At 38.4% G+C, this 27,077-nt stretch overlaps 1 protein-coding gene across 13 annotated transcripts in view; it reads left to right on the top strand.

The window, feature by feature from the left end:
* Positions 1-27,077, top strand: part of PTPRK (protein tyrosine phosphatase receptor type K) — a 380,751-nt gene that overhangs the window by 66,962 nt on the left and 286,712 nt on the right. For all 13 annotated transcript variants that reach the window (XM_036404523.1, XM_036404525.1, XM_054514201.1 and 10 more), the window contains exon 2: positions 17,342-17,464. In XM_036404523.1, coding sequence (XP_036260416.1) covers positions 17,342-17,464 — 123 coding nt within the window. The remainder of the gene's footprint in view (positions 1-17,341; positions 17,465-27,077) is intronic.

The raw sequence follows: 27,077 nt of genomic DNA on the forward strand, positions 1-27,077 counted from the left end.
GAAGTAGTGAGGCTGAGTAAAACCTCGTTTCTGTGTTGCTTCTTATCCTTTTTCTAGTGAATTGCCACTGACCAACTGTGACGTGACAAAGCTGGCAGTAAGTAAGAAAAAAAATGCAATGTTTGATACCAAAACAGATCTGGGTACAATAAGTCAGATGAGCTTTCAATCTTTGTGACTGTTTTAGCAAATGTGTATTCCAAGTGAGCAAGTGGCAGAGCAGTGTGACTCAGCAGTGGCAGCTGGGGTAGGGATGCCATCTGTAGTCTGAAATGACACTCAGAGTAGTGTGGAGTTGCACGAGAGCTACATGCAAGGTTGGTGGGCTCAGACTGATGCAGGATATTCAGTCTGTAGAGTAGCAGCACTGAACAGCAGATGTCCAGAGAGTATGAGGGATCCCTGGGTAGATCCAATATTGCTGCTGTGTAGGCTATTATTGTGATTTTTGGGCTTAGAGGGAGAGTGCTGCATCCAATTTTATCAGGTGGCCATAGTAAGTCAGAGACCTACTAAGAGTGTTGCTGAAAGAGAACAGATGTGGATTGTTTTGTTAGAACTCTTTTTTGGAAATGCTCTGCTACTGACTCACAAAAGCATTACTAGAGATGGAAAATATGCCAATTGCAGTAAGAGCACGCTGTAACTGCCAGTTTGCAATTCCTGCTTCCCTCAGGATTTAAAAAGTATTAACAATAGTTATCTAGACAGAAGACACCAGCATAGATAACTACTGTGTGGATTGAAGGGTAAGACCAATTAGAGCTTTGAAAATGTGGAGTGTGAGTCCTCATACCCACTCTTATGATCTGTTCTGTTGAGCTGTTGTTGCAGAGACTGAAAACAGTTGCTGATGTTGCAGAGTAGGAATTTAGGGATTATTCTGGATAAACTTGTTAGTGGACTGTCTCAGTGTACCTTCTAAATGGCATCAGTCATCAGCATTTTCTGATATAAGTCTGCAAAATGATATGTCAAATTTAAGACCTCAGAACACAGCCAGTGCTAAAAATTAGCTATGCCGTGTTGACTAGACTATGAGATGGACTATTAGAGAATCTTGCAGCAAATCTGAGGGGTGATTTTGTTCTACAAAATATAACTCATCTTAATATAACTGATCTCAGTGTCCCTGAGAATGATTTTTTACATTCTTTTTTGTTTTGTTGCTTATTTCAAAGGAAAGTGTTTAGAGAATGGAGCTAGGCTCTTCTCAGTAGTATTTCTCTCAGCTGAGCAATAAAACAAATGTCAGAAACTGATTCACAGGAAGTTCCACCCAAAATGAGGATGAACTTGTTTACTGCGTAGGTCACCATGCACTGGAACAGGTTGCCCAGAAAGGCCGTGGATTTTTGTTCACTGGAGATATGCAAGCACTGTCTGGACAGCATTCTCCAGTAACATGCTCTAGGCTGACCCTGCTTGAGCAGGGGGGTTGGACCAGATGATCCACTGTGATCCCTTCCAATCCAACCCATTCTGTGATTTATCCTGATTTGAAGGGGATTGTTTCTGCCACCAGAAGGTGATAGTTCGCTTTAGTGAGAGGGCTGTGGACAAGGAAGATGTTGTGCTAATGGGATCAAAATGGTGTTGATATGCCTCAACTTTCCCCTAACCCCTGAAATATATTTTCCTTCCTGGATCACAAAAATGAAGGCTGTCTCTAAGAGCTTGTAGCTGTAATGACGTGTTGGTGTCTACCAAGTTAACTGTAGGTGGTACCAATTTGGACTGGAAGATGAGGAGTGTTCTCCATATAACTGGTCTGTATAAAGATCAAAGCAAAAGAGTAATGGTGTGTGGGTCACTAGTCACTACAGAGAAGGTGCTGACCAACATTTCCCTCTTTTCTTTGGATAGTAAAGGATGTGCTGGCAAAGTCAGTCATTTTCAATTCTCCTTGCTCTGTAGATGGTATGAAATGCAAGCAGCACAAGACTGCAGAGCAATGCTGTTGGCCTCTTGATTTGGCTCTCAACTCAGAGCTGTACTTGCACTTCATCCTCAACTTCAGAGATGGTATCAGGGCAGCTATAACTAAAATATCTTTAAAAAAGTCTGAAACGTTGCATTTTGTTAACCACCCACAACACTTGTACTTTTGCCAGGTTGACCATTCTGACTCTTAAACAGATGTTGTTGGCAACTTAGATGAGTAGTATGGTAAGATTTCTCCTTCCCCACATTGGATAACTATGGGCAGCTAAAAGGAGGAAGCATAGACAAGCGCAGGGTTTGCTTTCCATAGCCTCTGTTCTTTCTCATCTCCCTCTAAACACAGCTGCCTTATTTCTTACACTAGCAATGAGTCTTGTAATCTTCTTTTTTCTTTTTCCTTATTTAACCCCTCATTCCCTCTCCCCCTCTAACCCTCTGTGTTGTTTTAACTGTCTAAACCAGAGGAAAGCAAATCCAACCACAGCAACAGAGGAATAGGTTTCTGCCAGTTGCTGCCATGAGTTTTGTTGAGTTGAATTGGCTGGCTTTCTCTAAGTGGGCATAAACAGTGAAAGGTAACAAAAATAAAGTTTGTTCTTTGAAAATGGAGAGAGAGGAAGTGAAAGTGGAATGCAGCCAAAGTGATGGGCTTTAAAAAGAGTCTTTTCAGCAGTGCTGTGAATAGATAAATGTGGAAGAAGACTCATTTGTCAAGGGCAGAGAAGAGATGCCAAAGTGAACGGGTTAAGGGGAGATGTAAGCTGGAAGAGAGTGTGTCTCAGAGAAGCTTTTTAGTTATCCTTCCAAAAGTGGGTATAGCAAGAGTGAAGGACACATGAAGAGGCTTGAAGGAACCTGTCAATGTTGAATGATGGTACCTGTGATACTTGAGAAAAGAAGTGCTGACCTGAGATCAAGTGTGGAGTGAAAGAGTAAAATGGTGGTTGTAACTTGTGCTGCTCTTCTCTAAGAGTGTCAGAAAGGCATGCTGAGGTTCAGCTTAGACAGAAGGAGACCACTTTAGATGAGGGGTATGATGGAGTCAACCCCACAGAAAAAGGGTTTGCAAATGTATTTGTACCTGAGGACACCCAGAGATGACATGCAAACAAAAAGACGCGGTGTCTCTCTTTTTTCCTTCAAAGTGTATGCAAGGAGGGAACAGAACCTCACCATACTTGTGGGTGATGTGGGTTTGTACTTGAACATGAATCAGCCATTCTCAATTTTCAGCACCTGTCACTTCTTTTTTCTTAACAAATTGTGGTATGAACAAAACATAGCTGTTTTTCCATTGTCTCATACTGTTTTGGAGTGGATTGTGATATGGCAAAAAATGAGGGAGGAAAATTTTGGTCACACTTTGAGGCTGTTTTATTACAAGTTGCTTATATCCCTCTGGTACTGAAGTGTTTCATTTCAAAATCAGCAACGTTTTTATTATGCTTGTTTCTTCATTCATTGCATCCAGATTATGTGTTGGCTATTAAGTATTGATTTTTATATTGTATTAAAAATGTTATGCTTTTCTTGGATTTTAATCTCTATGAAGTATTTTCTTCTGAATGTATAGCTCTACATTATGTTCTGTGTTTTAACCTTTAAATGATAACTTGGTAGTCCAGAGCCAATTTTGAGCTTTTGGTTATAATAGAGAAAAATTAAGAAACAGAGAAGAATACAGCTTTTGTGGAGAGGCTAGTGTTTTTATTTTAATTTTTAGTTTCTAAAAGATTTATTTATAGTGGCAAGTGATGCAAGCATTAGAACACTCATTGTGCACTGAAACAGTTCACAGTTTTACTTCTGGCTTTAAAAAACAAAAACAAGCCCCAAAAGTGAAGCTCTTCAAATGTTTTCTCCTTCTATGAGGTTTTCATTCTCAGATGAGATATATTAGGAATTTTTAAAATGATACTTTTTAGCAGCTTATCCTGCTGCAGCCCTTCTTTCCTTTCCATAGAAAATTGCATGCTGTTTTAGGTAATGTCATACCAAAAAATGCTTTGTCACATACACCTTTGTGAATATACTACCAAAGGATAGCTGAAAAGATATTGTGAAAACATGGACATGTAATACTTGTACACGTTCTGGTTGAATATGTAAATGCCTGGTCTAATCTGAAAAAAGAGAAGTTAGTCTGATAGAGGTGTGAGACTTCTTTTCTTTCTTTTCAAATGTTCTCTAAGCCTTTATTATTTCTATTATAACCCTTAGGATGTGGAAAACTAGAACCATACAAGAATTCTGGATGTGGTTTATAATTTTGTGAAGAAATGTTCAGTATTCTTTTCTAAATTTTCTATTTTAACTCTTGAATTATCTTTTAGCTCTTATTTAGCATCAAGCTCATGTTTTCCTGAAAATATTTAATTCAGCCTTAAAATCTAAAGACTGAGTGGCAAATTTATGCTCTGGCTAGTACTGGCAGTGTCCATCAATGTCTACCAGGACAGTTTTCAACCACAGTTTTTCTTGCACTTAGCTTCTGTGCAATGTGTAGCATGAAGGGATATGGTTTCACTTGTGTGCTGAAGTGGTAAGATTTGTCAGAATAGTGTTTCTCTGTTCTCCTTGCTGTGCTTTGGGCACTGTGCCTTCAGGACATGCACAGATAATTGACTTCAAAAGCTATGACTTCATTGCACAGTCTAAAGTAGATCTAACCTTCAGGCTTACACTGCTTTAAAGAGCCAACCCAGTGAAAATGCTTCTCCATTTAAGAAGTGGAGAGATTAAATACAACTTGTATCTGCTTGAAAAATACTATAATACAGTTAAGTTTTCTTGTTATAGTTAGTTTTATTGGAACTCAAGTGCAGATTTGCAGATAAAAACACAAGTTTAAGATCCTTGAGCTCAATTCCCTGGGAAGCCATAAAATAGCACTATATTTGTTTGTTAAATTTTAGTATTTTTACTATTCTGATTATAAATATTTCTACCCTTAAATAGTGATTTCTTCCTAGAAGTGTATGCGCCTATTGCAATTTCTCTGTTAAGAATGTTTTTTAATTGCACAAGTAAAGTGAAGATTGATGGCGGATCAGTAAGTTTTGTCCAAAATGGTGTGATGATTTGTGCTGTCTGTTAATCAGAGGTCTTGCTGAGGACCAAATCCGATGAGAGAAGAGACACATTATTTGCTTACATGCACAATTTATATTCTAAATCAGTTGAACAGCAAGTAGTGATTTGGCTACAAGATATAAAAGGAAGAAAGTGAGTTGTTAGCATCGTGTATGTTTCTCAGAGTGTGCTGAAGAGCTTTGCTGTCAGATTACTCTCTCCCAATGTAATCTACCTAAAATATTTTCCCCAAAATTAGGAAGTATTTTGATAAATCTTACTCTTCTGAAGAATGAAGTAACAACTAATACAAAGAGGAGTGTCTGACATGAATCATCCATTTGATTCTGTTGGGCACCTGTAAAGGAAGACTTAGATTTGTAAGTCTAACGAGGAAAGGTAGAAAACAGAAGATAAAAGACAAATCCCTATTTCTTTGTGTTTGATGTTCTCAGCTTGTTTATTATGAAAAGTTTACATATAATTCTGGTATTTATCTTAGATTTTCTGTGATGCTTTAGTCCATCTTTTACCATAATGTTGCAGAAGGCAATGTTATACTTGTCTTTATGATTGAATAAAAGGTGTTAAAGCCAGTAAGGAAATGCAGAGCTTCAATTTGACACCAGGGAAACTATGAAGCATTGCTGAGTGTCTAGGTTGCAATTTCAAACCAAGACACTGAGAAAAGTTTAAAATAAGACACCATTTTAATAGGAAATTATGCAAGGAGGGCACTGGAAAGGATAGGCTGCTCCATTTAACCTTGATTCTAGGAAGGTGATGGAACAGCTCATACTTGAAGCCATTTCCAGATCTGTGATTTACTGAGGGACATCAGTAAATACTGTCTGCTTAGACATCAGTGAGGTTGTCGACACTGTCTTACAAACAGGGAGAGTGCCACTGAGCACAAGGAAACTTATAAGCACTTAAAAAAAATTGTTGTTGCTTTTGTTGTTTTGTTTTGTTTGGGATTTGTTTTGTTTGGGTTTTTTGGTTGCTTTTTCTTTTAACTGTGTGGGTTACGGCACACTGGCACAGGTTGCTCAGGGAAATTGTGGAATCTCCATCCTTGGGGGTATTGTCTGGGCATAGTCTTAGACAACTGTCTCTATCTAGATGGCTCTACTTGAGCAGAGGGGTTGGACCAAATGGCCTACAGTAATCCCTTCCACACTCAACTGTTCTCTGATTTTGTAGATTGGGGCCTGTTATAGCTTGAATTTGTTATTTGTTGGTCTGTATCTCATTGGATCTTTCACCAAATTTGGAAGCTTGACTGTTTCCTGTGGGTCTAGAAAACTTCAGTGCTTTCAAAATACATTTACACTGTTCTTTCTAACCTTCCTTTCATCTTGCTGGATTCCATGAAAAGATGTGCCTCATGTTAAAGTACCTACCCTTTTCTTACTACAAAATAAGAAACTAGATACTTCTTTCACTTCTGATACACAAGGATTTGGCTTTTAGTTTGGCAGTGCCTGTGTGTGTGAAGGTATAGTTTTAAACTCAGTATTGCTCATTGCCCCTCCTATTCATGTGCCCTGCCCTAGCAGTTTTGTGATGATTTACTGCTAGCTTAATTCTTTATGTACCTTGATGTTATTTCTCAAAAGATCTCTTTTGAGAGGGTCTCATCATCCTCTTGAGACTCTGGATTTATACAATAACTGAACCCTTCCATCATCTCTCTACCTTCTTGGACTTACCTCCTTCTGAGACTTCAGAAATGACCTTTTGTAAAGCTTCTGTCATTTTCAGTGTCAGAGCTGTTCTATTTCCTTGCATTTAATTTGATCTTCCTTTTTGCATGACAATTTAATATTTTATACACAGTCTTATGCTTACCTCCCCTTAGGAAGTCCTCAGCTTTCATGTTGTCCACATTCATTTTGAGCTCTGTACCCTATCTGTTCCTTGAGCTCCTTTTAAACTTCAGTCTGTATAACTTATGTACTCTTTCATTTACTCATTTGTCTGGTTTCTGCACTGATGCTGTGGTAATTAGTGTTTATTGTGCTCAAATAGGAGACTTTTTTTTTGTTGAATACCTGCTCCTATTGTCTAGCTGGAAACTTTTTTTTTTTGTCTGTTGAAGAACTTTTAATAACTAAAAGAGATGGGTTCTAGAACAAACTTTAAATAACTTGTATTGTCCCCTGTCACACTATTTTAAGGCTAAACTGTCAAAGTTTTAATATAGTGGGATGAGATGCTAAAAAGCAGTGCCATGAAAGGGACCTGGGGGTCCTGGTTGGCAGAAGGTTGAGCATGAGTCAGCAGTGCCCTGGCAGCCAGGAGGGCCAAGCACGTCGTGGGGTGCATCAGGCACAGCATTGCAGCTGGGCAAGGGAGGGGATGGTCCTGCTCTGCTCTAAGCTGGGATGGCCTCACCTCAAGTGCTGGGGGCAGTTTTGAGTGCCACAATATAAAAAAGAGATTAAATTATTAGAGAGTGTCCACAGGAGAGCAACAAAGATGAGGAAGGGCCTTGAGGGGAAGCCTTATGGGGAGTGGCTAAGGTCACTTGGTCTGTTCAGCCTGGAGAAGGAGAGACTGAGGGGAGACTTCATTGTGGTCTTTAATATCCTTGTAAGGGGAAGAGGAGGAGCAGGCACTGATCTCTTCTCTGTGGTGACCACTAACATGATCCAAGGGAATGGCCTGGAGCTGTGTCAGGGGAGGTTTAGGTTGGATCTTCAGGATCTTCACCCAGAGAGTGGTTGGGCACTGGAACAGGCTCACCAGGGAAGTGGTCACAACAGCAAGCCTGCCAGAGTTTAGGAAGTGTTTGGACAATGCTCTGAGGCACAGGATGTGACTCTTGGGGATGGTGCTGTGCAGGGCCAGGTGTTGAGTTCAATGATTGGGACAGGTCCCTACCAACTCAGCTTATTCAGTGATGTGTAGCTGTTAGGCCTGTTTTTGTGGTTGAGTTGGTGGCATGATTAGTAGAGATAGAAGTTGAGCTGTGGACATGAAACAAGGACTTCCAAGTCCTTGTTTCAGCTTTTTTTTTTTTCCCCTTGGAGAGTAAGTTGCAAAATAATGTAACCCTCAATGTAGGAAATGTTGTGGTTTAATGTACTGTTTGTAGGGGTGTCTTCACTTAGCACTCCTCCTGAGTTGAATCTTGCTCTTATCCATTGCCTTTTAACAGCATATTGTGAGAATGTTTAGGAGAAATGCCAGAGACTGAGATATCTACATTAGATTTTCTATAGATAAGCACTAACAGTGTCTTGGTAAAGGTGTTGTTTTCAGAAGCAGCATTGTAAGACTACATATCCATTAAAAACATCAAAGTGAATAATTTATTTTTGGAACTCCCAATTGTGTTCTTGAAGACATAGAACTTTTTTGCTGGCATTTTACTATTGGTAATGTTATGAAAATACTTACTAATTTCAAGAGCATGATTTCGCCCCCTCCAAGCCCCAGTTTTTTACGTTATAATGGTATAATTTCTTGTCACCAGTGCAATTGGTCATAATTTTGCTCAGCATACCACAGGAATACTGAAGCTTGCAGCCTATGAGCTGAAATATTAAATAGCTTTGTTGTTCTGTGGATGTTTTAACTTATATATTGATAAAAATCTATACATCATTTCATGAAACTGTTAATTCTTCTCATGGCTTCAGAAATATCTTGTGAACTGAAATGGAAATTGTCTTGATAACTTCAGTTATATAAAAGGGATCTGCATATGTAGGGTTGTTTGATCTCTGCTGCCTTGCCCATGTCAAGGAAGGATGAAAAAGACATTAAGCAATTGTGACTTTTCACAGCTACCTGTTGTCACCTCTCCAGTAAAGAATAGAACTCCTTTTCCCTGGAGAACAAGAGAAATTTAAAGACACTTTTGTTTGGATTATGTTTTGCTTAGTTTGGAAACTGAAAGTCAGACAGTATAATAGAGACTGTTCTTTTCTCCCCTTTGTCTCTTTTGTTTTTCCATTCTGTTCACTGCTGGTAAACCATGGAAAAGATTCCTCTTGGCAGTGAATATGAAGTTTTTTGAAATCAGAGATGTACAAGCCTTTTCCAACCTGGATATAAAGAGTGAGAGAGGCTAATTTAATAGAAGAAATTGAATAAATGGCATGGTGAGGTAGACCACATCTAATTGTGAATCTTCATACTCTTCCAATATTTGAGGCTACGATAAATGCTGGCATCTTACCCTCTAGAGTACAGGAAAGAATATCCACCTGAGGCTTCATGCATTCTCCATAACTTGCACCTAATAATTATCCAGTTCCTATCTTTCCATTCTAAAAATTAGCTATTATTAAATTATTTATTAATAGAGAATGTGGAAGAGACACAATGAAAAGGAATATGCATAGATCAGATGAGATGGTGAGCTGTTTATCATTTTGTCCCCTACTCTTTTCCTTGGTTATGGCACAACTTAATTACTTTTGGAGGGTGGGATTGGTTTTAATTTCACAGTGATTTATAGCAAATACTGATATAGGAGAGGTTTGTCCGCTTCCTTCTGAGAAAAATTTATATTTGTAGAGATGTTTAGATTATTTGACTGTTATAACAACACCAACAAAAGCCCTACACCTAAAATATAATAATGTTAATTTAGGAATAATTTACCATATTTCCTATTTTGCTGTTGGTGTTTCTTGAGACTTGAAGTTCCATGTTGAAGTTCCTAAGTTAAGAGGATGATTAAAACTTCCTGATATTAAAAATAAGTCTAGAAAAACTTAAAAAAACCATTTGCAGGTAGTTGAGTTTAGTCAATTTTTATTGCTGAAATCAGTTGTTTTATGTAATGAATTTTAGTACTACAAGATAAGATACCACTCCAAGGAAGATGAATATTCTTAGTATTTAATATGACTTCTCCCTGTAGTGGAGAATCTGTAATTCTCATTAAGTGCAGCTCTTTTCATGGTTTTTTTTTAACACTAAATAGTGCCACTGATCTTCTGCCTTTTTAGATGCCATAGGTTAATTAAGCTTGTTTCAGTGTTACATCTCAGTGGGTAATTCTTAACATAAGCATTTTAACATAACTCATTAAGATTTATTCTCAAACTGCATTAACATCAATTCTTAGTATAGTCTTAACAGGTGTCTGAATGCTCTGCAGTCAAAGTGTTTTAAAATGCTCATAGCAGAAATTATGTAGTGCCTTTAGAAGATGAAAACATACTGTGCTGCAAGGTGTACTGTAATATAAACAGGTAAATGATTGTGGTAAGCGTGTGATTTTTAAAAGCAGAACTTCTACCTGGATGTATACGACAGAAAAGACACCTGCTATAGCACCTTTATCTTCAACCTTTGCATTCACTACTCAATGTGAGATGGAAAAAAAATTTCACAGGACTTTTACCTGACATCACAGATCAACATAATTTTATACTGGGTTCTTGCCATGGAGCTATGAACTTTGATAGATTTAGAACTATTCATTATGCTTTTACAGCAGGTGGTGGAGAAAAATAAAAGCATGCTCTTGAATAAAAGGAGCAGATTGTTCCAAGTAGTCATTTGAACTGAATGAGAAAAGAGTATTTACTCTTTTCTCCTGTTGCAGTCCCTACTGCAACACCTTCATACATGGAAGTTCCAAAAGAAACCTTTGGTAGCTGAGCCCTGTGCACAGGAGAAGTTGTGCTGACAGAACGTTCTTGTGTGCCTCTAGTACAACTCTTCTCTTGTGCTCTTGTTTGTTGTTGTTTTTTTCCTCCTGTTTTAATGATCTGTCTGGTCCTAGTGGATGAGTTCCCAGGCTAACAACCAGCTCCTTAAAATGGAGGAGGAGGAACTTTTAAGATATTACTAGTGTGTTTTGTGTTTTGCATAACACCAGAAGGGGTCAGATGCAAAAACAGATCTCAGAACTAAACAGTAAAGCTGGATGCTTTCAACTGTTTCTACACCTGCCATTCTGAGGCTGAAAAAAATCCTTTGCCATGTTAATAGGTCATAAAACAAAGCAATGGAGAACACATCTAAAATCTAAATATTAAAATGGGCATACATACTTTCTGCATGCTATTAGGGAATAGTATCTTTTACCTCTAAATCAGTAGATCTCCAGTGCACCATCCCTATAATGCTATTCATAATACATGTTATAAGCATCTTTAATTTAATGTTGTTGTACAACTGAATGTTTCTACTCTAAATAGTAGAAGTGACATAATCTCTAGGGACTGCAGTGAGAACTTTGGAATTGTTAGATAAAGATCAGTTATTCTAATTCTGAATCAGTTTTTCTTTTTATCCTGAGCTGATGAGCTGGGAGTCCACAGTAAATGGACATCCTTTATCAGTGGCAGTTATTAACATGCGCTTCTTCTAGTCTGAAGCTTATTTATATTTTAACCTGGTGAAGAAAAGGTCTGTTTAGGTCTTCTTTCCTAGATTGTTATAAAGGATGTAGGATAAATCAAAATTGTTGTTGTTCTATTTCTAGAGTACCATACTGTTATCAGATCTCTAAAGTCCCATACCTCCTTGGTGTGTTCTTATGGCTGCAGATCTTCACAGCACAGACTCCTTCTTCTGCATGTTGTTCTTTCTCAGTTCAGGGCTCCCTGAAGGGCTCTCCCTGACTGGCTAACCCACCCCCTTTTATCCCAGCTATCTTCATTGGTCACAGCTGCAGCCCAATTAAGGACATCACAGCTGCAGCCCATCAAGGACAACCGGGACCTCCCAGGGCAAAGCCTCTATACAGATATTCAAGTACAATACATGCATTTTGCTAGGACTCAAAGGCCAATTCTACTATATTTCCCCCTTTTCTTTTACTTGTTAACAGTTGTACAGATATTCAAGTACAATACTTAAGTACAACACAGCTATTTCCCCATAACTCAAAGGCCATGTACAACACACATAGCTCCTTGCTCAAAGGCCATACTCTTTCACAACTCCTTGACCCAAAGGCTATGTTCTCTCGCAGCTCTTGGCTGTCTTATCTTCTACCAAACATCCGCAGCTCGCGGCTGTCTTATCTTCTACCAACTATCACATCAGAGTCACCAATTCTTGGTGTTCTATTATTTCTAGAGTCCCATAGTGTTGTTATCAGATTTGTAAAGTCCATACCTCCTTGGTGTATTCTCATGGCTGCAGATCTTCACAGCACAGACTCTTCTTCTGCATGCTGTTCTCTCCCAGGCCAGACCCCACCAAGGCTCTCCCTGACTGGCTAACCCACCCCCTTTTATCTCAGTTATCTTCATTGATTACAGCTGCAGCCCAATTAAGGACATCGCAGCTGCAGCCCATCAAGGACAACCAGGACTTCCCAGGGCAAAGCCTCTCTACAGATATTCAAATACAATATATGCATTCTGCTAGGACTCAAAGGCCTCTACTATACAAAATCACAGGGTAATGTCAGTACTAAGTGTTGCTACTAAGGAATTATTATTATATTTTAAAAAATATGTAATTTATCTTTAAATGTAAATAAGTAATTTAAAATAGCTTTTTATAGGTATTTTGGGTTTGTATGGCAAAGCTGGGTGGCTGAGGGGTTCTATGAAGACAAGGGTGGCTTCTGTGAAGAACTGCCAGAAGCTTCCTCTGTGTCTGATAGAGCCAGTGCCAGGCTCCAAGGAAGACCCTGGCTGAGCCTGTCAGAGACTGTAGGTAGCGCCTCTGGGAGAACAGATTTAAAGGGAAAAATTTTCTGTGTGACAAAAGATTTTTTAAGATTTGATATTATTTTTCATTACACTGCTCAAATTTGATTGCTGATAAATTAAGTTGAAGGTGGTTTGCCCACAATGGTAATTGTTGCGTGACCCAAAGGTCCTTCAAAATATTTTTCTGTCCCCTGAGGAGGGAACTGATAGAGCAGCTTTGGTGAGCCAGGGTCAAGCCCCCACAATAGATGATGTGTAAATTCTTGACTAAATGATCTTTATTAAATCTTCATTAAATTGTGGTTAATTTGGGGGATTTTATGATTAATTTTGAGATTAAATTTAGGTTAATCTTGATGACCTTGTTATTAAGCAGAACTTTATTTTCTGAGAGTTCAGTGTGGGATATTAATCTTTCTTTTTATAATGAACATTTAAGATTCTTTATCTTTCATGAATGAAAATGGACATGTAGGCAGGAAATGTTTTGAGGCTAGTATGATTTATTGTGTATCTTTTAGAAGGACGTTGAAGGGGAGTGTGTGAGTTCTCGGTCTGTTTAAACTGAAGTTGATAACCTAGTGCAGCTTATGAGAAAAGATAATGGATACAGTGAATTGTTGTTTTGCTTGATTTCCGTCAAATGTAAATGTTTCCCAAATACTTCACAAGCTACTGAACAAATTTGATTGATCCAAAATACAGTTAGTAGTTTGACAAAATAATCATCGACACTTAAAATTCTGTCTTAGTTTTCTATTCCAGCTGTTGGTGGGGTGTTTGTTTCTGATGCTTTTTTCTTTTTGTTTGTCTTTGATTGTTGAGAATGAATTGATGGCTGCTGCCACCACTGCAGGTGTGGCACTTCTTGGCTCTGGTTGATGCTGTCCCATCCAGCTCTTCTGGGCCGTGTCCTGATGGCAGTGTTGTTTGAAATGAGGAGATAGTACTGAGATAGTAATGCCTTGCATCCCAGTCCTTTGGCCCTCATCAGGTTGCTGGTGTCAGACCGGTCTGGTGTATTACTCTTGATCACTGCTGCTGCTGCCATTTTCTTCAGAGGCATAATCAAAATCTAAGGTAAATGTGGATTTAGGTACTGCAAGATCCAAGAGCATTTGAATGTCAGCACTGTGTTTCCAGCCCAGAGATTGAGAGGTGTACAAAGCACTGTGGCAGGATGTGTGTATCGATAGCTATGGGCAAATTCCAGTGGTGGGGTAGTATTGAAGAAAAATTTTAAAAGTTATTCATCAGTGGTAGCTAAAGGAATGTGGTGGTCATAGGTATTGGGACAGTGGTTGATAGTATTGTTTTATTGAGTTTTGGGGGAAATTAAAAATGGCTTAGTAGGAGATTTGACTTGTTTGTAGGATATTAGCAGGCTTGTTGTCAAAATGTTAGGCAACAAATATGAATGGGTACTTGAGTTCAGCTGCTGAACTTCATTGGAAGGTAGTGCATATCCATCATGCTGATCCATTATCTTCCCTGAGCAATGCTGTTACATTATTATGGACAGTGGCCCAGTAGCTGAATTAGGGTGCTAATAAGTCCTGACCTACTGTGTACTTTTGTCAGATGTTTGTTGTTATGTTTGAGTGGTTTAAGATTTGATTCAAATGTAGACAGTTTTGAACAAATGGCTGGGAAAAGAAACATTACAGCAGGTTTCAGCCACCCACCACCTCTTCTCCTTGTGTTTTCCACACAGCATGTTGCACTAGGTTTGTCTCTTACTGCCTGGAGTTATCAAAATAGCATGCAGGCAATTGACTGTTAAAACAGAGAAGGAGAGGTCTGATTTGCCCATGTTTTAAGTCTTAAGGAGTAGTCTGCAGGGGGTTTGAAGTGCTTGGCCTGTCTTGTGTTGTGCTAGATAAAACACTACAGCATTGGCTGCTTACTTGCCTTGAAATGTCTCGGTATATTGGTAAGAGGTAAGGTGGCAGTGTGCTTCATAAGAGGAAGTCATTGGTTCAACCAATTGTTACAGGGTGGATTTTGTAGGGGGTTGATAATCTGTCCTGATAAACTTTGCTTATGTGCATATGATAAATGCACATTTGCTTGTTCTGTGGGCGCAGCACCTATGATGTGCCCACAAGGAGGTTGGGATTGCTTGCTGTGTATTAACAGGTGCGTTGTTATTGCTAATCAGAACTCTGATAACTAAAATTAATAGTGGGTACAAAGACAAGCAATTAAGGACATTCATCTTCCAAATGAGTCTAAAAGATTCATTGGTAGTTTAAATTTATATACTGAGGGCACTCAAACCATTAAAAAGGGTAATGGGTGCCCTGCAGGCATGTGCTTCAAAGCCATATGTCATTTTGGTGCTGGGACAGCAGACTGATAGCTTCCCTTTAAGGGAAACTGCTATTCATTTATCAGTAAAATGTTGAAGGAAATGTACATTTTTTTGCTGTAGAGTGATCATAGAAGTGTAAGTTAAATCAAAGTGCAAGATTTATGTTCGAAGTCTTTTTGACTTAATCATAATAGATGTTAATTAGAAAAGTGTCTCACTGGTAACAGAGGGCACTGGAGTTGGGGCATTGAAAAGTATAAATATTTCACTGAGACACAAATGTTTCTCTCGTGTCTTGCAGTCTTTGACAGTGACACTGATGTAGTAACCAGCTTAGTACAGGCAATAAAATGTTGTGGTGCTTTTGTTGCTGCTGTTGATGCTCTGATCATGTTGTCACAGGGTGATGTTTGAGCAAGTGTTGTTAACACAGAGATGCATATGAAGTTTTAAGGATTTACGGTACAAGGATTTAACACAAATTTTGCTGCAGTGTAGAATTTTATTTCTGTCCTGGTGTTGTCTTTCCAGCTGAAACACTGGTTAAAAGATAATTCTGGGAGTACCTGGGTACCCATCTGGCAATGGGTTTTGGTGATGTAGGATTATCTAAAATTTGGCTTTGTCAGTCATTCAAAATGACAAATACTTTTACAGATTTGTGGGAGCTATTTGAGTTATCCCTAATTGAAGATGCAACATGATCTCTTGGTGTGGGACACACTGCAGATTTGCTTATTGAATTTAGTAAAAGGAACTTTCTCTTCCCTATGTATGAACTCTGTGAAAATTCTGTCTGCTATGGCAATACTTGAATATGCTGTTTTGGGTGGGTTAAAAACATTTTCATTCTCAATTTGGTGATATACATGCACATTCTTCCTTTCCTTTTTCTCTAGTCTTTCTGAGTTCCACAGCGTGTATGTCTTGTACAGAGGGCAGAACGAGCACAGGCTGTAGCTCTTGGTGGTCCTCAATCGCCCCTTTTTCCACCTCCAGCCCATTCACCTCCTGAGTGCAGTGTGAGCTGGTGAGACCCTGGCAGGCCTGGAAGGGTGTTGGCTGTTTGTGCTGGGCTGGTGACTCATCATAGGCAACACTCACTGGAATCTATTGTAATAAGGGGTTTTTTCTTGTTCTTGAAGTACTTGTCCCATATTTTGTATTTAAAAAGATAGACAACAAAGACAATACAAATACCCCTGTTATTCCAGGAGCATCTTAGCAAAAGGAACTTTTGTTGTGATAAGCATTGTTATTTGGATTAATGTGCCTGAGTTACTGAGGACAGGGAGAAGAGCAGAAATATCTCCCCTGACTTTCAAAAATTGTCTATAGCCTAATTCTTATATAACTTTTCTAGATTAAAAAATACCATCTAAGTAATTATGAAGGCACTGTTTTCTCTTTCACTCTCTCCTGCTATTGCCCTTTGTTTTTGAGTAGGAGGAGCAAACTCTAGGGCTGTGTGCCACACATAGAGATAACAGCTGCTGCGGAATTGTATGCATGGCATCTGTATTTTCTTGCCTTTACGCTCTGCGTTTTCTTTGACCAGGCTCTTTTGATTCCTTTGTTTTTCATTCTCAAACCTTGATCTTTTTCTGAGATTGTCATGCTTTCTTCTCTCTTTTCTGAGCCTACTTAATGGCCTTGAGTTAAGAATGGAATAAAAAACTTACTGAATGAGACAGGGCAGACATTACCGTGCTATCTGGGAATTCTGTCTTTTTTTTCCTCCCATCATTTGCATTCTTTCCATTCTTCTTTCTCTCTGTCACTTCTCACAACTTTTGTTGTAAGGTTTTCATACTTTTTCTTTGTGTGACCCTGAAAAAATGCCTTGCTATGTTATGCTAAATTGATTTAGTAAATCAAGATTACCCAATTCATTCTGCAGCAATTATTTATTTTCTAAGTAATTTTAATTAATTTTTCTGACTGTTTTGGGCACAATATTTATCCTTGTTGTCAGTGTTTGGACTGTTTTTGCTTTCAGAGTTTTTGTTTTTCATCTTTGATTTTTGGTCTATTATTTGCAGTTTCCCCTGTGGATGAGATAGCATGTTGCTTTTTGTCACACAGACCCTGAGATAGGTTTCACTTGAATTAATGACTTCAGGCTATGATTTGCTCTGACAGAAGGTGCTCTTGGGAGAAATTGGTTGTGTGGAGTAGTAATGTTTTTACCAAAGAGAGTGGAACACTGATGGGTGAGTTGTTTGCAGGTTTCAGCTTTGTAAATGCAAGCCTGTGAACTGTGGTACAAGGCTGCGTGGGCAGTGCAGTTGAGGTGGGCCCCAGAGAAACCCCTCTGCTTGACTCTTGGAAGGTCTCTGCTTTCAAATAAACTAATAACAAATTTCTTCTCTAGGAGGATGCACATTCGATGATGGTCCTGGGCCCTGTGACTACCACCAAGACCTGTATGATGATTTCGACTGGGTGCATGTCAGTGCTCAAGAACCTCACTATTTGCCACCTGAAATGCCTCAAGGTGAGAAACCTCACAGATACTGAAGGATAAATTTCTTTATAAACTCAAAGCCTCATTGAATATGATCTCAAGGCCACTGTCTGAGATTCCCACTTTAACCTTGGTGATGGAGATCATATAAAGGAACAAAAGTAATAAATATAGCAGTCTTGGTAATTGAGAAATTAGACCAAATACCTCTTAAAAACTGGGGTGAGGCATAGGGAAGGGAGAAAGGAAGGCATAATTTCCTCTCTAATTCCGTGTGGAATTCCTGTTGGCTTGAAGTAAAATGCTGTGTTTTATATGACAGCCAATGTATCGATTCAATTATTCAGGTAGGCACTAGAAAAAATGGTGAAAAAAGGGATGCATGCAAAAACCCCATACTCTGATTCCTTCTTTCCCTTCCCCCCCCCCCCCCCCAAACCTCCTATCATCTGAAGGTAATCAGAAAAGCTTGATTTATGGAAATATTGCTGTTGTTAATTACTATTTAGGACAGGTAATGAATAACTGAAGAGGCACAGCCTACATGACCTTGCCTGCTCACCTTTGATGAACAGCTTAATCGGCGCTTCCCAGACAGCATGATATGCTGAGAGAATGAAAGCATTTGAAATTCAGCTACATTTTCCAATTAATAATACATTAAGTAATTAATCATGCAGAGGAGGAAAAAAGGTCATGGCTATTTTATTTGTATCTAAAAGGTTTTGTGAAGTGAGGGATGTGTGGAGAAGGAGTGAGAAATGTTGCCACACAGAAGTAACCTCACCTCTGCACCATTCCTTCCCCTGCGTTTTGTGTACTGTTGTGAATTATTAATAGTGGTTGATCTATATAATTTTACTTCTTAGCTTCTACATAGTGGGTTCCCCCTGCTTTGGAGTCACTGATACAAGCAGGTGTAACCATGCCCAAGAACTTTCAAAATAGGTTAATTGAGCAAGACCCACACTTTATTTAATGGACTTCTTGGTGCTTCAGTTTTGCATAAGCAAGAATAAATGTAAAAACCTCAACATTTGTGATGGACTTATGTTAAAGAGAGTTCAAAACAATATCTCCCCTAGTAAGGCTGAAATTAGTTACTATTCAGTTTGCATTTTTCAGAATGTACTTGTTTTTTATAAAAGTTGGAGGTGTCTTAATTTTGATGGAAACAAAATTTGGCATTTTGGGAAAAATTTGGCATTTTTAGACCTTTGGCACACCTTGTACAGGAAGAAGAGCAATTTGAGGAATTGTATTTTGAATGAATCTAAATGACAAGATAGCTTCTTGCTTATTCCAAATAACATACCTGTTGTCCTTAGGCAGTTCTCAGAGTTAAATGACACAGTACTCTCTGGCATATGATTTCTTTTCAGTTCTGCTATAGACTCATTTTTCTCTGAGCATAGCACATGGATTATTTCAGAGCAAGTTGTTTTGGTTTTGGTTTTTGTTTCTTTTGCATTTGTATGCAAAATTGTGGCTGCTCAAAAAAATCTATCAGAATAAAGGAATTTTTCAGAGATAGACCAAAAGAGATACAGAAGAAGCTCTGGTTATTTTTTTTTTTCATCCCTTAGTTAGAATGCTAGACTTCTTGTATCAAACTTGATGTTTGGTGACTGATATGTGGACTAAAACTAAGCCTCAAATCTGTTCTGATCTGATGAGCTTCCCCTTAAGAAGTTCAGGGTCTTCAGATTCTGAAGATGCATGCCATACATAAATATTCAAGTCCATTTGTGTTTAAAATAGCGTGATTTTAAATTAAGTCTGAAAAGGTAACATGGATTTAGAATGAGCGCCCAATTCTTCTGGTGGATCTGCAGGAAATGGAACAGCAAGAGGTTCAAGCAAAAGCAGAAGGGAATTAACTGTGCAGTCATCTGCTGTGCAGTATTTTAACATTGATGACCCCGATTACTGCTCATGAGGAAGCTACCCAAGTAGAATTAGATGTGGTAATTAAAGTATGGGTCAAATACTACTGCAGTTTTCACTATGAAAAAAGCTGTGTTTTAAAACCTGTAGAAGAAGCTAGGAATCTCTTAGGGACCACTTTTTCCCTGTTCTGTCAGTGACAGCAGAGAAGGGAAGGAGTATCCAGAAAACTAAGCAGCTAAGAAACTGAAGTCCTGGAGGAGGGATTGTTTTCTTTCCATGTCTTCTTGTCAGGCTCTGTAGTCCTTCTGCTAGGCACAAACCTCTGATCAACACCTCCTCTACATGGACACGTTTTTGTAGTGTTTGGGGCCCTTGTCTTTTACATCTCTTTGGAATACAATAAAGGGGGGCTCCAGGCATAGATTTGTCTCAGTAGGAGCACTGGTTTACGACTGTGATAACAAGATAATACCCTTACAGTGAGTATGTAGCTTTCAGGGCTCTAACTTCACCACATTCACGAAGAATCATTGCAGTTATAGAAGATTATACTCTATTTTCAAATGACAATTTTCAGTCTTCAATACCTTCAGAAAGACTTATTAAAAAAAACCCCAAACAACAAAACTCCCCAAATAATGTTGTGGCAAGTGCTAAATTGACAAGTGCCAATGTTTTACTTTTGATTCAAGGGGTGTGGTAGTTGAAATCAATGTTGTGCTTTGGAGAGTGATGATGAATCATGGGAAATTTCAGACCTAATGGCACATGCTTCAGAGTGCTATAAAAATATGAAAACCTCTCCTAATGGAAAACATTATATCAGTGTAGCAATAGCAAATGCTATTGGTAAAGCAAGTGTAATTACCTCTGAGTAACTAATGCATCTTCAGATTTTTTTTAGACTCACCTACATTGTATTTCTCAAGCTTTGAGCAGAGGCAAAAGCCACTTATCTTCTGTTATGGGAAAATAAATGCAGTACATAATATTTAATTTAAAAACAAAGTGAACACCTAAAGCAGGGGCTTGAGTACAGATTTAAATACCAAGTTGTAAAATGTCCGAACTGCAACGTACATGATAAAATCTTTGGATTACTTATTAAGACCTGGGAAAACACATGATTTCCAAGATTAGCTTTCTGAGAGCACATAAAAGTGGCTGTTCTAGATCAAGCTAAAGATCTGCTGATTTTGAGTGTAGCCATTAGCAGTTGCCTAGGCAAGAAGTTGTGACAAAAAAGCACTGATTTTGTGCCCTGACTGCTCTCCTACTTCCCAGCTGTTTGGCATTTAGGAATGTCCTCAACTAGAAACAGTCTTTATTTCTAATATTCTCAAGGAGTCTATGGTTTTGCCCTGTCAGTCTCTGTCTTACTGTGTGTGGGTTCCTTGAAGGCTTCTAGTATCTGCTTTGGGCTAAAACAGTGTCAGGTTTTGTTATGGTACATGGGGAAATGCAGCTCTTCTTTTTTTTATTTTTTGGACTTGCACTTATGTACAGGACATGTACAAAGCTGAGTAGTAATGGTCTCCTTCCAATCCATTCAGGATTTTTAAATACCTCTTAAATAAAACACAGACTTTTCTCCAGACCATCATTCTAGGTCAAATAGTCCCAGACTACCGAGATGTTCCATAAGTGGAAATGGTTCTGCATCTGTACATTTGCATTTTGTGGGAGGCAGGGCTGGTAAATAGGTGTTGTATTTTTGTAGACCTGGTGACAAAAAATGAAGTCCAAATATTTAGCTTGTGGTCTTGGTCCATCTAAGAAAGACATTTTCTAGGTATTGAAATAAACCCTTTATAGCATGTATTATGTTTTCACATGTTATGTTTATACATTATGCTATACAAGATAGAAATTGGAGAATGCTCCTAAGCAGAAATCCAATTTTGTCTATGGATATTTTCCAGTTATTTTAGGGGATTATTCATTGTGTGTGGATAACTTAATTTTGCGGTAGATGGAGTAAATAATAGTGCTTTCTTATACCACTGGAGATGTGCAAAGGGGGATTTTATCTGCATTAATAATACATTTACTGATGGTTTTACCCCTAGAGAGAGAAGACAGTTTATTTACCCTGTTTGCTTTGCCTGTTAAAAGCAACATTAATCTGAGGCTATGCAAGGTCAGGGCATGAGAGCTTGTAATGGGCTGTGTGATGGGAGCCACTTAATGAAGGACTTTTTTAATGTAAGGGCTGTTACCCTCCTGGTTACAGATGCATTTTGAAGAATGTCTCAATTATTATGGACAATACTGATGTGCTGAGATGGACATCTTATTTCTGGTCTCTCAGATGGACAATGTGCCTGGATTGGATGTGTGCTAATTTTTTAAAACTGATTTTATAGAAATCTAGAAATCTAAGTAAACTAAATTAACAGCAGTGAGGGAAGTCTTAGCTGCACTTGTCATCTAGCATGACTAAAAAAAAAAAAACTAGATTAAATCTTTAAAGCTGTTCCTTAGAATTATAGAATTTTGCAAATGCCAACTTTGTTATAATGAAGAGTATTGCAGAAATAATTTTTTCACTTTACAGAAATTGTAGATAAACTTTTATGCCTCCCCATTGAAGAATAAAGCTAAACCACTACTCTGAAAAAAAAGAAAAGAAACAAAACAATTCTGAAAAGTAAAACATCAACACATTCTGGTTTAGGCTGGTATTTTGGTGGAAGCCTACACAGCTATTTCAGAAGAGAGTATGTATATGGTGAAAGGTATTGGAGATGGGAGGAAATGCGTTGACAAAAATCTTAGGCTTTACTTTCATGATAATTTCATTTTTTATGGTTTTTAGGTAGAATATCTGACTGCTCATTACCACATCCTGTTATACCCAGAGGCATTCTCATGTTTCTGCCTTCTCCCAGTTGTTTTGATATACATATGGTTGTGTACTTGTGTGGATTGGAAATAAAAAAAAGAAAGCGTGCAGCATGGGCCAGCTAGTTCATTGTGCATCTGTAAAGGGATTTGCTATGCTCATGCAGCTGATGAGGACCACATTTGCTGGTGGCTTGAGTGGGTACAGGGCTTGTGTAAACCTCTAAGGTGCCTGAAAGAGATATGAAAATTACATCCTTAGATTTGCGTGAAACTTAAATGTTCCTGTACAAATAAAGTTGAGTATTTGTTGTGATCTGAAAGGTCAGTTGTGCTTTATTTAAGTTCTGCCTTGTACAGAAAGGAAATAACTTTTGTGTCACCTGCATGACGCAAAATGAATTTCAGCACAGGACCAATGTAAGCATTTATGAAATGTATAACTGAGAGAGGGGAGACAAAAGGTCGTGAAATTTGTGTTTTAATATAGATTTCATATGGATTTAGCTCAGGAAGGAAAGCTGTAATGTAAATGTCATATAGATGAGACTTCTGGCCTTTCACTTCACTTAAACCTGAATTTTTCTCCTGTGAAAATGAATCCACGAACCTATGAATAAATTCAAATTATGTGGATGTGTAAGGGTATAGTCAGACAGAAGCCAACTGTGAAGCAGTGTCTAGTGAAAAAAAGTGTATTTCTTGAGGCATGGATAGGATTGAGAGCTCAGCAGCTGGAGAGCCCTCAACATGTCCTGGGTTACTGAGCTCTGCTGTTCTACACATATTGTGGCAGCTTGCTGTTTTGTGCTACAGAAGGGTGAAGTTCAAGCAGAGTCTTTTTCTGGATCCTTTTATTTTAATGGACAGGCAAACAAAGCTTACTAGTCCATTGAGCAGCTGTGAACTGAATTTTCAATATTTTGCTGCTCTATGACTGCATTGTTGGTGTAAAGATAGAGAAACTATGAGCAAGAGAGTTTGTTGACTAGTTCATAGATTGGCAAATGCAATCCAGGCTTTAAAATTTGATAATTGAAAGCTTATCTGGGTCATTACATTATAAAATAAATGCAAAATCTTGGGGTCTGTGTTTGGGACTGCTAAGAAGTTCTGATTGTCTTTCTCCCTTTTACATTTCTTTATATGATAGGATATATATGTTTTATTTAAGGTGGCTCTATTCTTTTTCCTTGGATGCTTAAGTCTTCATATTCTCCTTCACCCCAAAAGTTGACTGATATTTATTTCCTGTTTAACTTGTCAATGCACTGTGGAGCTGAATTTATTCGAAGTACTTCCTTGATCAGAAAAACATATTTTCCTGCCTTCCTTGTTCAGTAAGCTTTGTGCTTGCTTTATTGTCTGTTAGTAGCATCTGTAACAGAAAGAAACCCACCTTGTTAGTCCAGTGCAATTAATGCCTGCCTAAAGAACACGTGTAAACATCCTGATCCTATTTGGTTCATTCAATACAGTGCACTATCCATCTATTGACCAGTTCCAAGGATTCCCTGTTATTCTCAAATACACTTGGCATAAAGTGAACAGTGGAGGGGCACAGGGAAGGATTTATAGATATTGCACAGTGTATCAGTGCTTTTGTACATTTAGATAAGACATTTTTTCATCAAAAAATTTAGGCATGAGTTTAGTATAAGTAGAGTTTTTGTAGTAATAGTAATAACTTTGGCATAGGAGTAACAAATCTGTTGGGTTTTCATTCATTGACACAGATTTCTTGCTGAATTTACACAAAATTACTTCAACTTCAAGGCCAACTACTATAACTGCATATATACACTGATTTGGTTGGCTTTGCTTTTTCTTTTCCTCTTCTAAGTTTTGTTCAGCCTTACCCCTTCATCCAGTGTATAAAATGCAGCCTTCTGAGAAACTGCTCCTTCTTTTTCCTTGTTACTTTTTTCCTAGTTCAATATTTGAATTATATTAGGATGTTGCCCTGAATCTGGACTACTAAATTAAAACAAGGGGAGAAATCTGTTTGTTATAGATAGAGTTTCAAAGTAGTAGGTCAGTCTTGGACAAATCCACCTTTGCCATCCTGCTACCATCACAGCATTCGTAGCAGTCTTCCTGTTTGTTACCCAGCCTTCTGTTGAGCGCTACAGCTTTCTAGCTTCTGGTATCTGCATATCAAGGAGTTCAAATGGGAGTGGGCAGCACTGTGAGCAGGGAGAAATGACCAGCTCTGGTCAACTCTTGCCACTCTTGGTCAGAAGCCTGGGCTGTGAGTGGAAGTGTTTCATTGCTTGTATAAAGTCAGCTGCTGCTTTAGTATTTGTGAATGTCAGTAAGAGGCTCTACCTGGAACTGCTATTTTGGTAGCATTGTGAAGGGTGAACAAAAAGCAAAATGGTGCTGTGCTAGCCTTTGAGAATTGAAGGGAAAACAGGGTTGCATAGCACCTTGGTATCTGGAAGGTGCTACAGGTTATATGAAGCATTCAGAGTTTGCAAGGCTAGACATCCAAAGCACAGCAAGGAGAAGTGCTTATTTGGTTTCTTGTAGCTTACCTGCATGGAGAGGAGCAAGCTAGCTCTGCTTTTCAGTACTGTGTCTGACTGCTGTACCATTGTCCTACCATCATTTTCACTCTCAGCCTGCTCATGTGTGTGTATATATGTATTTATTTTTTTCTCCTGAAGATAGCAGTTGCCTTGCATTCAAATTTTCTGGGCTATTTTGGAGTGCAGTGGAGGGACAGACCCAATTTTAAGTACTGCTGCTTCTCGTGTGGCTTCATTTACTTCAGAGCATGGGGAGAGTTTGTGTGCTTCTGCTTACAGAGGAAGGCATAGGGTCAGCACATCTGGTAACCTTGAACCCTCTGTTTGGCACCCTTTGGCTGGACCCTCTCACAGAAAAGAGAAAAAGCAGACAACTAGTGTGTGTGAAGTTGTTTTATGTTTGCATGGCTGCTTGAGTTTGCTGTAAGTGTTGGTGGCATCCTTCCCTTTCCCTGTCTATGTCTGCTCCTATTCTTTAGCTTTCATATTTCTGTAGGTTCTTCTGGAAGCCTCATTGCTCTGCATTCTGCTTCCACTCAGCTGTGTGCAATTTTTAGCAATAATATAACCACATCTTGACTTACAGGAGATGGAGAAGAATTAGAAGTAGGGGAAAAAAGTAAAATAATTTTACTCTTTGGAAGAGGATAAGTAAAAACAGCACCTAGGAACTATTTGTGGAGGAGACTGAAGGACTTGATGTATGAAAAAGACTGGTGTTCAGACAAGATGGAAAAAAGCCCTTTGATAGAATGAATAATGTACAGTGGTTGCTAATGCAGATTATAACTTCTGAAGCAGTAAACTTCAGAAAGAAGTGCCATGTATTTCTGTTGCTAGGTGCTGTGGTAACCCTTTGTGCATGGGTACCTCCCCTTCCCTGGGCTAACTTCTGACCTTGGTTGCAGTAGATATGAAGCCTCTTCATGGAAGGGAAGCTGTGAGATACTTTGAATTCACTGCAGAGCATTCCCAATTTACTACAGCATCAGTTATGCAATTGTAAACTAATATCTGAATTACCTACCAATCTATAACCTGAGCAATGGCAACCCCAACAACAGAAGAAGCAATGCCTATAAAAACAAACAAAAACCTGGAAGTAAGATGAGATAAAATTCAGTAAGCCAAATAGCAAAAAAGAAAAAAAAACCAACAAACCAACAAAAAAAAGCCAAAAAAACCAACAAAGGGAAGTGATGCTTTACTTAACGTTTTCCATGTACTGTGTGAAATTTTCCTATCTGCTTAAATATTGATTTCTGAGCTCCAACCCTTTTACTGCTCAGCATGTAATTTATGTTCCCTTGTGCTTATGCTGCAGGTCCATGCTGATGCAGCAGTCATTGATGTTTGTTAATAGTGACTACAACTGCAGTGTTAATAAAATTATTATTTTACAGAACAGATTTTGAGTCAACAGAGAAGGTTCAAACTTTTCTTAGGTTGTAGTGAGCAAATAAAATAATTACTATTAGGAAACTGCAAAATATTTAATTTGTGCGTTTCTATCATTATTTACTATAGATAGTTATTCAGTTTGGTTTTTTGAGCTAGTTAGTAAGGTTTGTTTAATCTCTTTTTCCTTTTTTTTTTTTCCCTTCCTTTTTTATTTCCTTCTCTGTCACTCTCCCCCACACCAGAGCCTCTCTGCTGGGATTATTTTTTTCCCTTTCTCACCTTGCTCCATAGAAACATCTTGAAAAGGAAAATCTGTTTTATGAGGGTTGCACAAATCTCATTTCTGAGCATGTAGGCTGTGAAGAAGCAATTGCTGAGGTGGTGCTTATTAGGGAAGGAGCAGGTTTGTGGTAGGTACAGGAACAGATTCAGCTGTGTTGCTTTGCTTTGCCTTGTATGTGATGTTTGTGTTTGTTTTTTAATCTTGTTTAATCATTAGCATGTGTAATGTTTCTTCCACACACAGAGTGACATTCAAAGATGTCTTTTTTATTTTTTGTCTCATGTCCTCCTGGGCTTGAAAGAGTAACCTTATTTAAATATATTTTAGAGAAAATTTTAGAATATTACTAAGAAATTAAATCCATTAAGGATATGATCCACTGGAAAAATATTACTTTTAAAATGCTATACATTATTTCATTCCAAAACATGTTGCTTCTGTTCGAAGAAGGGTGGACTTTTATCATATTTAGGCTGTAGTCAAAATCAGCAAGCAGGAAAACTTTAATTAGATCATACATTTTAAATTTGTTTGGCACTTTACATACTGTTTATCTTGCAGAGGAAAAAAGCACATTTTCCCCATCCCCTCTAGCTCCCTCCCATCACCTCAGCAGACTTGGAAAGACACCTGTCTTCTATCAGAGCCCTGCTTCTATCCAGACCCTTCAAGGCTGGAGAGCTATAATTAAGTA

The sequence above is a fragment of the Molothrus ater genome, chromosome 3, assembly GCF_012460135.2.
Source record: "Molothrus ater isolate BHLD 08-10-18 breed brown headed cowbird chromosome 3, BPBGC_Mater_1.1, whole genome shotgun sequence".
In the NCBI taxonomy this organism is placed as follows: domain Eukaryota; kingdom Metazoa; phylum Chordata; class Aves; order Passeriformes; family Icteridae; genus Molothrus; species Molothrus ater.